Here is a 13,393-nt window from a genome sequence, read left to right as displayed (position 1 = left end):
ATGGCCATAACACCAGGCTGTAGACTGCTCAAGTGCCTCATCTCATGGTGCTGTAATGCAGAACTAAGCCTGTAAAGGCAAAAGAGTGGGACAGGTAGTTTTTTAATGAAGGTAAATGTAGCTGTAATGAATGGTCTGAAAAGAAGCCAATTACCAACTGTCATTCAAGGCTTGCTTATTGACTTTAATCTTCAGGGAAATTTCTAAACTTGATATTGGGGAAAAATATAGCTGGGAAGTCCAGAGCACTTGCAAAAAAGATGCCAAAACTGCTTACACATTATCATCCTTCTTATATGCTGTACACATTGAATTCTGCCCAGCATAGTGCCATAAATCCTATTGCTGACTCAGTGCTAAGTTAGTATTTACTCATGTAGACAGTTTGCCTTCTTCCCTGAGATCCACAAGAGTAAAGAGTGTGCAGACAGGCTCTTAGAAATACTTCACATCCCAGCTGAGTAAAAATCCATCGTTACTGTCACGACTCCTGTTGTCAAGGCCTTTTGATTTCATTCTTTTGTATTTTTTTTAAACCTGAATTTCATTTTGCAGGAAGTGATGTCTGTGGAAGAGGAAACTACTTCTTGCTACTGCCTGTTGGATCCTTATGCCTGTCACATTCTCTTAAACAGCTTTGGAACTTATGCTCTTATTGGAGAACCGATCTCTGACTGTGCCGTTCGACAGCTGAAAGTAGCGGTTTTTGGCTGCCTGTCTTGCAATTCTCTGGATTACAATCTGAGGGTATATTGTATGGATAACACACCTTGTGCATTTCAGGTAAATGACTTCACATCATTTGCTTCTAGTTGTTTTTTTCATAGAATACTGTTATTTCTTTATTCCTGGGTATGGTCCCTGGGCAACAGCAACGGCGCAGAGCATGAGAACACCGTCCTTTTCAATGCCACGGCTGCACAACTGATTCGAAGCCCTATAATATCTCTACAGTGTTGTTTCACTTGTGGATTTACACTGCAAGAGCTTTAGGACAGCCAAACTCTCTTCGTGTTTTGCCAGGCAGATGGAAAGCCACTCTGCCCACATTCTAGACTAACCAAAGTTAGCCACAGTTAACCCAGCACAATGCCACTGCTGATAAACAGTGCCAGGTTGGGCCTGGACTACTCCATGGTGCAGGCAGAGCTTACTTGCATCTGGAGCTGAGTGCCACTCCACTACAAGCAGAAAATGTAAGCCATTATCATTTGATGTACAGTATTTATATTGCTCATTACCCTTACACTGCCATTAGTCAGTTCAGGATTTCTTCTCCTGTTTGTAATTGGACCAAGAAGAAAGAGATTTCCTCACCATCTTTTTTAAACAAAAATTAAATTACAGCCGTGTGTTTCCCCCTAAAAACCCCCCAACACAAACCCATCCCCAGGGGCGGCTCGAATCTGTGTGGTTTTTCTCCATGGCAGTCCAAGACAAAGCAATGAAATCCACTGGCTTCTGCAGCCTCAGTAAATGCAGAAAACCTAACAAAACAGTTTTCTTGTGGGAACTGAAATGAAGACAGTTGTGACAGATGAATTTTTGCTTCTTTTTCCTATCACACAGAATAGAAACATGAATCTTAATGAAGCACATGCCAACGTCTGCGTGCTTCTCATAAAGCAAAGCCCCTGAAAGGATTGCTAGAGACTTACAATACCTTTGTAATTATACACTTTCTAATACTTACACAGCTCATGGCCTACCAGCATTTTCCTGGATGAATCTGTAGGAAATTGTTTGAAGAATAATGAGCAGTTTTCCGGATGCACAGGCATTGGAACAGGGTGTTTGTACATAATGAGACGACTGTGTGTGTGAAATTACCCTTCCCTTACGGCGTGCTGCGTCAGCCTCGTGCTGGTGTAAACGCCGGGCACGGAACACGGAAAGTGCAGATTTGTCTGGGTAAAGTGTTGGAGTGTTTGATGCTGGTAATCCTTTACAGTGCAGTCCTATATAAGGTACAGAGTGCCTTGATTTTTTCCCTTTGCCCCTGTGTGAAAACTTACTTTTCTAACAGGTGACTGTGCCCCTTTTGCAGTTCCTGATGTGTTGGGAAACTCTTAGCTCTCAAAATAAGAGAACCAAGTCCTTTGTATTTTGCTGTAGTGCTGCTGCTTGTGGAATTAAGGACCACATGCATTATGAGCAGAATGGTCACCAAATATGCTTTGTTCTGTCTATCCTTCCTCTTAGTCCGTGAAGTCAGTGCGTTGCTGAGCTTTGCATGCAAGTGTGTGAGCTAGACACAACCTATAGGAGCTTTTTATCCAAATGCTTAATTAAAATACCAAGGATAGTTGTCTCATTTCAGAACAGAAGAGGGACTAAATTACAATCATGTCACAGTTTAACCAGTTTCCATGTTCCTCTTCAGACAGAAATAGCTTTATCTGGAAGTGGGCTGAGATAGTCTTGCTTCCCTCTTCACTGGAGAGCACTCCGAGCTGCTGGTCAGCTGCTGCTCTGTAACTAATCCTGTGGGAGGCAATGAAGTAGCAACAATCAGATATGAGCAACTTTTAATAACAAAAGAAAGTGCCACACCAAAACGTGATGACAACCACTACTGTATTGCAATACCCTTTAAGTGTCCTTCTCAAGTACTGTGTGCTTCTGGCCTGAAGTTATGTGAGTGGCTGTTGATACCGAGGTACCAACAAGAAAGTACCATCGTTATCTCCATGGAAATAGAGCTGACAATGCCCAAACAGCCTTTGAAAAATTCATCTTCACTAGATTTGGTTTTTGCTCCTAATACTGAAAAACGCTTTCCTGCTCTGCTTTTGCAGGAGGTGGTTTTGGATGAGAGGCTCCAGGGAGGTCAGTTGCTGGAAGAACCAAAACTCTTGCATTTCAAAGGGAACACCTTCAGTCTTCAGATGTCTGTCCTCGATATCCCTCCTTTCCTTTGGAGAATTAAACCATTTACTGCCTGTCAGGTACTTGTCAATTTTACCCCTTTACCTGTGAGATCAGAGGAGGTGAGAATTTTCACTGGTAGAGGCATAATCCAAAGAATAAAATGGTCCCTTTTGTTTTTGAAAGGTGTGGTTTTAATCTGTTGAGTATGCAACAAAAATGTATTGTCTGTGCCTCCAGACACAGGTTTCATATATCACAGAGTCATAGGTTGGTAGGGGCTAGAAGGGAATGCTTTACATTTTTCATTTTACACAAATGCAAGCTTGTACTTTTCCTCATTTCAGCTACCTCCAACGGAAAGCCTGTATGCTTGTTAAAATTCATCACTTATTAAGATGTTTTTCATATCTTTGTCATTCTGTCTTAGATATGATGATGAATATATGGCTTAAAATTACTTTTAAATATAAGCATTTCAGTGCCATGTGTTGAGTCTCTAGTGTGTATGTACTGAGACTTGAGGAAGAGCAAATTATTTTTGCTGCACTACATTAAAGAGGTTGTTGAAGACAGGAAAGTAAAAATCATAACAAAAGAACTTGTAAGTATATTGGTTACTGGAAATCATAAGCAATGTACTGGCACATAGGGTTGGCTGGTCTTTTAAAATACAGAACTTTAATAATCTCCCTTTTCCTAGAAGCATGTAGAGAGAGTTTCCAGTTGTTTCTAACAGAAACTGCAGAACAACTCTGGGCTTTATATATCCCTCTCAGTGAAGTGTTTTGTGAAACGTCCTGGCTGTTGACAGCTCTGATTCGGTTCCAGCCTCTTTATATATAAAAGAATCTATTTATTTATGTGGAGTTTCTTCCAGTGTTTACTTGGTTTGTCTCCTATGTACCACACTTTAAAAACAAGCTGCCTGTTCTGCTTGTCAAGAACAACTAAAAAAAGCATATTCTATAATTATCTACTTGGTCCACCAAATGAAACTGTTGTCACATAGTATGTTGAGGAAAGATTTATGTTAATGATTTCTTAGATAAGTAAAGATCCTGCCTGAAGGCTTGAAGAAATGAATAAATCATCATGTAAAACTATGGCATAAAAGCAGTTAATGGCAGGTGTTAGAATTTCTCCAGACTATGCAGAGTGCATTTATTTGTCCTGGCCGTCCTGCAGGAGCAGATGCTGAGCACTTGGAATCCTTCCCGCTGCCTTCACAAGTAACAAGGGGGAACCCTTAAAAACTGGTTGGTGTTAGAACAGGAAGAGGCTGCGACAAGCATGTTGTTAAGGAGCCAGACAGACACCTTTGGGGGTTAAAAACCAACGGTCTTCTGAGCATCTCGTGTCTCTTGGAGCATCCAGTGTCTGTCTGTAGTTATGAGATGATTTAGGTTGTCTGTCTCTGATAAGAATTTGGTTATAAAGGGAGAATACAACTTCCAAACATTTCTGGACTACTTTAAACACCCAGCTTTCACCATGCTTTGCCCCTCTGTGTTATGTTTCATATCATTCCTTTCAGCTGAGTGGTTCTTCCACTCAGTGAAAGCAGAGACGATTACTCTGGGAAAATCTAATTACAGTTGCTCCACTTGTAATATTGTGCTCATGTTTTCTTTATCACTGTTGGTATTTGCTACTAATGCAGGATCTAAACACAGAGCTTATCATTATCACTTAGTGCATCACCACAGATAGCCTGAGACACTGCAGAGGTGGTGAGCTGCAGATCAGCTACGAGCACCATGGTATCCTGCCTGATCTTGAGTGTCACAGTGCATGGTGAGGCTCATCGTTGAAGCTGTGTATTCTCAGGTTACCAGCACATAGCTAAGTTCTTCAGGGACAAAGAAAAGATCCCATTGTGCAGGTGTCTGTCTGGACAAGGCATGGATCTTTGCCTGCTTTGTGCTTGTCACAGGAGGTGCCGTTCTCCCGCGTGTGGGGCAGCAGCCGGCAGCCGCTGCACTGCGCCTTCTCGCTGGAGCGCTACACGCCCGCCACCACGCAGCTGTCCTGCAAGGTCTGCGTGCGCCAGCTCAAGGGCCACGAGCAAGTCCTGCACATCCAGACATCCATTCTAGAGGTAAGGTGTTCTCTTTTCTTCTCATTAGGTTGCTGTGTAGCGTGAGAATGCAGCGACTGAGAACCACAAACACCATCCTGCGTAAAGGCATCAGTGGAACACACCCTGGCGATTTTCTGGTGCTTTAGTGTTGCTTCTTAAAAAAAAGCCATTCTGTGTGTACCTCAATGCAATGTTGCTGCTGCTTGGGTTGTTTTATAAGAGATCTCTCTGGTCACAAGTCTCCAGAGCACATTGCAATGCTGTCTTCAAGTGGATCTGCTGGCATGGAAGGCTTGCTCATGCCCATCTCAAAAGGGGATTGAAAGCTGAGGATAATTTGACTGTAAAACAAATCTATAAGTAACAGTGGAATAGTTGAATTGTTCATTGCTTTATGGTTCCCTGAGCTAACCAGGTAGCACTAGCTTATCTCACATGTGCAGGGTATGAAAATCTACTGTTGTTCTGCATATTTAATTTAACAGTCAGCCCATGTGATGTATCTGCATCCCTGCTGTTACTTTGTATGGATGACTTTTGGGACGTGTCATAAATGTTATATGAAGATATTATAACATCATTGTTATTTAATATTTACACTGTGTTGTGCTGAAATGAATAATGCAGGGAAATGTGACTCTATTACACAGAACTGGTATAATTTCATATGAAAATAACAGGCCAGATAAAAGGACTTGGATTCCAAAGAGATGTTTAATATGGAAGGACTGAGGCACTGCAAGAATTTAGGTGTTTCTTTAAAAAAATCACAAATTAGAGCCTTATGTGTCCACAGCTTAGGCTTAGGCAAGCAAAGACTTGGAAACTCACATGCTTGTGTGGCAGTCTGTGTACCCATCACTGCTCTCTTGGACTTCCTCTGAAACACAAAAATAAACAAAAGGAGGAAGCTTGTAAAGGAAATTGAGCCTATTTATACAGGGGATATTTTTATATATGGTTTATGGATGATAACATTTACATGTTTTTGTACAGAAGGGCTTCACAAATAGGAAAAAAATTCCTAGCTATTGGATTTTCTGTTGTCAATTCCACAGCTGGATCTCTGGCTGAGGTTTGATTCTTTCTTCTTCTTTCTTCTAGCAGACTAGATACCCCAATCAGGATGTGTAGGGAGGCTGGCTGCAGGCAGCTCCCTGCATAACAAGGCAGCCAACAGAGCACAGGCTGCCTGCACTCCCAGCTATTCTCCTTCTGCAAACGCTGCACAACAAATCGTGTCTTGGTTCCCTGTGTCTAACAGAAGTCTTTGTGTTATGCTGCTCCTGAGCTAGAGAGACCCTTCAGAGCCAGGCAGGGTCCTGCTGCCCTTACCAACTGCTTTGCTTTTGTGTTCTGTGCAGAACGAAAGAGAAGCCATCACTTTCTTTGCACATGATGACAGCAACTTCCCTGCACAGATGGGGCCAAAAGCATTCAAAATCCCCTACTCCATCAGACAACGTATCTGTGCAACCTTTGACACACCCAACGCCAAAGGCAAAGACTGGCAGATGTTGGCACAAAAAAACAGCATTAACAGGTAATGGGAGACAATTTTGGAAGGTTGTACAAATGCAGTGAGAATAATTTCCTGCTGTTACAGGGGGAATTTTTGTTTATCTGCTGGTATTAAAGATGTGTGCAGGGTAATTTCCATACTCTCAAGGATAAGCTGTAACTCACACATTCTCTTACTGAGAACAGGAACTGCTTTCTCCTCTGAATGTGTGCCCTGTCCTACCTTGATGTTTGCTTTTTAAGGTCAGGTTCTTTGCTCTGGACTGGACCTTTTCCTTGTACACCCATAAGAGTGGGATCTTGCTAAAGGACAAGGTCATGGAAGGATTTTGGCCCTGTTCTGTACTACAAAAGCAGTGCTTTAAAGTGCTCAGGAGGCTGCATGTTCTCTCAAAAAAAATCCTTTCTGTTTCACTTTTTTCTCCCTTCCTTTTAGGAACCTCTCCTATTTTGCTAAACAAAGCAGTCCATCTGCTGTCATTTTGGACCTCTGGGAAGCCCAACATCAACATGATGGTGACCTTGACTCCCTAGCATGTGCTCTGGAAGAAATAGGAAGGACACACTCCAAAATCTCAGACATAACAGAAACTGAGAGTGAGGAGCCTGACTTCAACTACAGCAGACAAAATGGACTCTAGTCTCTTTGTTCCATTCAAGAACCGATGGCCAGCTTTGACTCTAACACTAGAAATTCTCTTTGGCAGGGAGGAAATGAGGGTTTCTGCACAGTGTGTATGGAAACAGACATTAATTTTTACAATGAAGTTTTCAGTTGGAGGAGCAGAAGCAGCCCTGTTAAATATCACCACAGTAATAAGGAAAACACAAGCTTCTCCCTGTTCTCTGTCATTGGAAGTTTATGTTTTAATGTCAAAACCAGATCTACACAACTATCTTTCCTGGGGCAGGAAGGAGTGAGACACAGAGCCATTGAAAGGTAAATATTATGACATAATGTGTTAGGAAACAGTAACGCTAAGATGATGCCTAGTGAAAATCAACAAATATGCTACTGACTATTTAGAGCCACTAGAGATTAATCCTAGTTTAAAGGTTTGTCTTTTGGGGCCTCGAGTTCCCTTTGCCCTGCATCTCTAACTCACCACACTTAAAAGAGTGGGTTTAAAACGTCATTTGATATCATCACGTTGGATCTGCTACAGGAAAACTAGAAATTTGGCCTTATCCTGTTCAGATGTTTGAGGAATCAGAAGATCTCATGACTATTTAATTCATATCATGTGTATTCAAAACAATTTCTTTTACAGATTCAATCACTTAATGAATGTGTGTTTGCTGCAGAGCTCTCCTGCCTGTTCTGTGGGCAAAGTAACAGAACAAGATCCTTTTCTCTGAAATTAGTGAGTGTGCCTGTGCAAGAGGAATTTTCTCAAATTCTTGGTCTGAAAACTTTCATTTAGTCAACAAATGTTTATTTGGGGGTGGATGTAAATAACCAAATAAACCACAGGAAGCTGCCAGCCCTGATTTATCAAGTTCACACAGGTTTTTATTACTTCGCGTTCTGGGGCTAACCTAAAATGCAGCAGTGAAGTCAGTCAGCACAGCTTCATTTAGGTTTAGTTTCAGACTGAAATAAACTTCATGTGACTGGGGGGTTGGACTAGATGATCTCTAGAGGTCCCTTCCAACCCTACCATTCCATGGTTCTGTACTGCCAAAAACTGCCTTTAATTTCATTGTACAATTTGGATATTTCACAGGTTATAAGGCTGGCTGTGATTAGTCACAAACATATTGCATTTACCACCAAAACCAGAATCCAGCTAAAGAATTCTCCTCCTTTTTTATCCATTTCATACCAAAAAACCCCATTTTTAACTTCAACTGAACCAAAAAGCAAGCTGTCACTGTGAGGGCTGCAGTGGAACTCTTACTGAGCCAAATTTAACCATTATTTTTACACATATGTACTTTAAAATTAGCCAAGGTGCTCATTAGCTCTGGCCCTAGGCTATCAGTTCTGTGATGGGAAGGGAATCAGTCTAAAGCAGGAACACAAACAGGTCTTCAGGAGCTTTATGGAAATACAAGAAGTTTTTAAGAATCATTCTGGGTTTTTTTTCACCTCCATATTTGTCCAAGAGCTGCTTGGGGTGCAAATCTAAACCACTCTGGAATGACTTATTTACCCAAGACTGCAGTTCTGAGAAGCATGATGAACAACTCTTGATATAAGACTTTGTTTGTTCTCAGTGATCTGAAGTTGCAGATTTCATTGCTTTCCCAACTCAGAAGGCTGGAATAGTCTCAGACTTATAAATACTTACGACTTCCCCAAACGTTTTCTGCACTTCAGTGTTTCATGCAGCCTGACAAGAGAGTTCCTGTTTGCAGTGGGAAATCATAATGGCTCCAAGCATATTTAAGACTGAGACAAAAATACCAGCTTATTTGGCAGCAAGCTGTCACTGTTTTGAGCAGCACATGCTTCTAACTGTGTTTGAATTATATTTCTAGTGACTTCCAGTTCTCCTCCTCAGAAACCTGTTCTTCATTGGACAAAATGTCATGAATTAACAAAATAGAGAATGGCATCCACAGCAAAGCCGTGGAGTTTAGTGAGCTGCTGTTGTCTGGGAAACCAGCTCCAGTCTCTCTCCAGCAGTTAATTTGTTCTCAGCTTCCACTCAGATTCAGTTTTACTTTGCAGACTAGCCTAGGTCAGCTGCCACAACGATGACCTTGGTACCTCCCAGGTGCTGTAATGTACTCATGTCATTCCAAAGAGCTGTATGTGTTTTCTCCTCTTGTTTTCCAAATATATGTGAGCTACACACAGCACATGGGGTCAAAAAGAGGTGATATGTGGAGCTCAGATCTTAAAGCTTTTTCTCAGGAAATGCCCAGACTTGGGTAGCTTTGACAAACCTCTGTGTACAGAAACACCAACTCTGCCTACTGACTGCTCAGTAAAGCCTAGAGAGGAAGGCAGAAGCTGTCTCGACTGACTTCCTCCAAAGTGTGTCTAAAAGGGCCTCCAGACTGAAAGGATCCGGGTTGTGCACCTAAACCCAAGTTAGATCCAAAATCCAATGAGGTCTAGTGTCCAAGTTCATGGACTGAAAAGGAAGTAAATGTCAAAGTTGCTTACAATGCCAGAAAAGAAACTGCTCAGTTTTGGGGCTGAGGGTAAGATCTTCATTTTACATTGCTCAGTATTGTTCCTTTCCCATTAAGTTTTGTTTCCTGGTTATTCTTCACTTTTGCTAGAGCAGCATCTTTGTTATTGATCTTACATTTGTCAGTTGGAATCCAGAACTCTGGTTTTCCCAAGCTGGTACTGTGTTGATGCTCTTGTGTTGTGGAAGTGGACTAGAAATGCCTCAGTACTGCTGCTTTACCTTTCTCTCACTGGCATGGGGTTTGACACAGTAACCAAACCACTAGCCTACATTTCTAATGTGAGCTTGTCTAGCTGTACACCTGAGCCTTGTAAAAACTGCCATGTTGTATCAAGTGAGAATCATTTAATAGGAATAGTGACTGGGTCTGAAAGTGTAGGGAAGCTGTAAGGAACGTGCCCTGCCCTGAGGGACCTCCTCAGCACAGGGCTAGACCACTGTGTCTAAGAATCACTGACATTGTCCTTCAGCAAATTGACTTATCCCTTTTTGAACCCACTGAAACACTTAAACAAAATCCAGGAGAAAGTACCACAACCATCTTTGTCACTTTTAGAACCTGCCCTTTGTTTCCCAGCTGCCCTGGGTTAACGTGTGCTGCCTCACACTGGCGCTGAGTTCTCTTTGTTCTGTGTAGTAAAGAACATGGAGTAACTGTTACCAAACCATCTTCTCCATATTACAGATTATTTTACAGGCTTCTCACATTTCATTTCCTCTCACCCTCCTGTCTAGGTTGAAAGACCTGATTTATTCCATTACTGTCTGTATCTTTTTGGAGATAGAGACCAATAACCTGCTTTTCAACAGGAACACAGACTAAATCATGCAATTCCTCCATTTCCTCAGTTTCCTGTTGTTCCCACATTCAGTAGCAACCACAGAGGATTGAGATCTCCGTGTAACATAAAAGCCACAAGAAACACCAGTGAGAGTGCAGGACACCTGAGATTACAGTAACTGACATTACTACACAGATTGCTCAAGCTAATGCATCCTGACCATCCAAACGTGCAGCTGGAGAAAACCAGCCTGAGGTGATGGAGAAAGGTGACAAAATCATTAACACAAAAAGGGGAAATGACTTGTTCTCTATCCCATAATGACAAGTATTAACAGACAGTAACTGGACAGTAAAGCACTAAGTTAGAGCCTTGCATGGAAAAACAGGCTACAAGTTTTTTCTATCCCCTTTACCCCCCACTGCATCTGTTGATTACCTGATCAGCCTGGTGCAGACGTGCCTGATTTCAGATGCTCTTTCTGTTGTTTTGCATTCTCATCACCAGAGGATATGAACAGCACTTAGCACTTTTACTTATGGAGGTTTACGCCAGTTCTCCCTTTTTTTTATGCACAGTCACAGTTTTAGAGGTGGAGGAATTAGGTAAATGCTTCTGCTACCATATAAATGAGGCAGCCACATAGATTTTCCTACTATTAACAAACAGCTAAAGAATACAAGAAAGAGAGGTTAATATTCTTATCCTATTTTGTACAGTGAGCTGAGCTTTGCCAGCTCCCCCACAAGCCCAGTGTAGGTGCAATTTGCTGTACAATTTGCTATACATAAATGTCTGCATTAAAAAGATGTTTTTGCAGTCTGCATACACACACATATATATAATGATCCAAAACACAGCTGTAAAGGAGCATCTGAAGTGGGATTAGAGGTGAGGAATTGGAGATGGTTCCTTTCCTGTATTTTACAAATTATAGCTTTTGAATTAAAATATTTTTTTGAATCTCTTCTTTACTGGGAGACAGAGGAAGGGAGAAAGGGCATGTTCCATGCTCAGAGTCCAGCCAGCTGCCCCGAGTCTGAGCTGGTAAAATAGCCATTCTGATTTTACATCACCAAAGAGTCTGCTCCAGTATATTTTCTTCTTCCTAAGCACTTTTCCTGGCTATTTCTGTGCTGTGAGTCATTTAAGAGTAATAGTTGCATTTTTAAAGTGATGTAGGGCTTTGTCACCAAAATGGTGCACTTCAGAGCTCTGCCAGGCTGCAGCCTCGTAAAGCTCATTTATAGTTTTTACAACAATGCTTTTGCAATCTCACTAGTTTACATTAAGATCCTTTAAGCCACAAGGAAAGGAACTCCATTCTATACATTTAAATTCGAGCTTCATTTACCAGTGCAAATCCCATAACACCGGGATGGACTCCCACAAAAATGGTATTGGGCTTTTTGTTATAGATGAAAAGATATCAAAAAAACCCTCTTAAAATACAGGGAACTATTTTTGTTATTATTTTTATCTCTGGCAACAGCTGGTCTCCTCCACAAGCCTGTGCACAGCTTGCTATCAGCAGGTTATGAGAGAAGCTTATTCAGTATAAATCACTAAACCAGGGATCTTCTTGTAGGACTCTATGGTGTCAGCATAGTAAAGGCCTGTTGTTTGGGGTTTTTTTTTCACTTGAAAGATAGTGCTGTATGAGTGTTTTAAAACATTCAGTAGCTGATCCATTCCAGATCATATTTTCCACTACAAAAAATATAGGTTGTGTAGACAGTGCAGAGGAACTGTTGTGGACTTCTATTCATGATTTAGTTGTTTTTTCTCCCAGTCTGTTCCTGCCTATAAAACACAGATTTAAGCAAAGGGCTGCATTATTTCTTGCATGGTAATGAACTGTCTGGAAAGCAGGAAATTAGACTTCTAAGCCAAGTCCATAACAACTATAAATGGTCATCAGATTTGTCTTTCTGGCCTTTCTTCTACTAACTTGAATTATACCTAGGAAGGTCTCTGGGTTTTTACACAGCAGCAGAGATGGTAACACTATTCACTGAGAATCTTTTTCATCATAAACTGCTGAAGAATGGTTTCTATGAGTTGGTCATTTATGGTACACGCTTTGGTAAAACTCCTCGCTTGACAATGTTCCTGCTTCACAGGAGGCTGTTGGGTTTCCCACAGCAGCATGTAAAATGGCACATCTATCCTTTCTTGGATATATAATGATTGTCTAGTTAAATTACTTAGAACATAAAGGATTCCTGAGCAAATACAGTACCTTAAAACACTAGGTATAGAACACACTATACCCTGTAGCAACAAATAAAACTCAATGTGCTGGCAAAAGATCACGAATCATTTTCTAGTAACACACAGTCCAGCTCTTTGCTCTCATTGCCAATACCAGCATAACTGGTGGCAAAAATCTCCTTTCCAACAGGAACAAAAATAGATAAATCACTCCAAGATTAAAGAATCACTTAGAGAATCATTTGATAGTAACAGTGTCCGCAATGCAGGCAACAGAACTTCTCTTGCTGCAAGTAGGAGGGAAATCTGTCAGTGTCCATGTTCACTGTTCTGTCCAAAGCCAAAATAAGTGTCTAGGAACTTGCCACTATATTTTTTGTATTAGAAGTGAATAGTACAGATTCTACTAGTGTTTCTTGTCTAGGGTTTGGGTGGGTAGGGGTGTATTTGTAATTCTCAAGCTATTGCAAAAGCTGCTTTTAAATAAGCTGTTGAGTTGTATTGACTAACTGGTTTGTGCTTTACACGGGAGTCCAGGCGAGCCAGGATTCAATGGGTAGCCTCCTTGCCTTGCTGTCACAGGGTAACTCGAGCTGAAGTCACTTGTGAACATTTAGCTAAGGGATAGGGAGGATAGATGACCCATCCCTGATCTGTAATGTAGTGTACTGTACCTAATGAGATTAGACACTCACCTACTGTAGAACTGTGGTTTTTGTCAGCAGCTGCTTAGTTTGTCTGCCCCTGGTGTGATAACCTTGGTTGAGAATGTACTT

At 41.4% G+C, this 13,393-nt stretch overlaps 1 protein-coding gene across 5 annotated transcripts in view; it reads left to right on the top strand.

Annotated features, from left to right (window-relative positions):
* Positions 1 to 13,041, top strand: part of UNC5D (unc-5 netrin receptor D) — a 106,492-nt gene extending 93,451 nt beyond the window's left edge. For 4 of the 5 annotated variants that reach the window (XM_062015803.1, XM_062015801.1, XM_062015802.1 and 1 more), the window contains 5 exons: positions 556 to 783; positions 2,799 to 2,948; positions 4,805 to 4,969; positions 6,316 to 6,494; positions 6,909 to 13,041. In XM_062015803.1, the coding sequence (XP_061871787.1) occupies positions 556 to 783; positions 2,799 to 2,948; positions 4,805 to 4,969; positions 6,316 to 6,494; positions 6,909 to 7,113 (927 nt within the window). In that variant the 3' untranslated portion in view covers positions 7,114 to 13,041. The remainder of the gene's footprint in view (positions 1 to 555; positions 784 to 2,798; positions 2,949 to 4,804; positions 4,970 to 6,315; positions 6,495 to 6,908) is intronic. The other variant, XR_009820495.1, reaches the window with a different exon arrangement.
* Positions 13,042 to 13,393: the final 352 nt, after the last annotated feature.

The sequence above is a fragment of the Colius striatus genome, chromosome 27 (genome assembly GCF_028858725.1).
Source record: "Colius striatus isolate bColStr4 chromosome 27, bColStr4.1.hap1, whole genome shotgun sequence".
In the NCBI taxonomy this organism is placed as follows: domain Eukaryota; kingdom Metazoa; phylum Chordata; class Aves; order Coliiformes; family Coliidae; genus Colius; species Colius striatus.
This window is presented reverse-complemented; position numbering and strand designations above follow the sequence as displayed.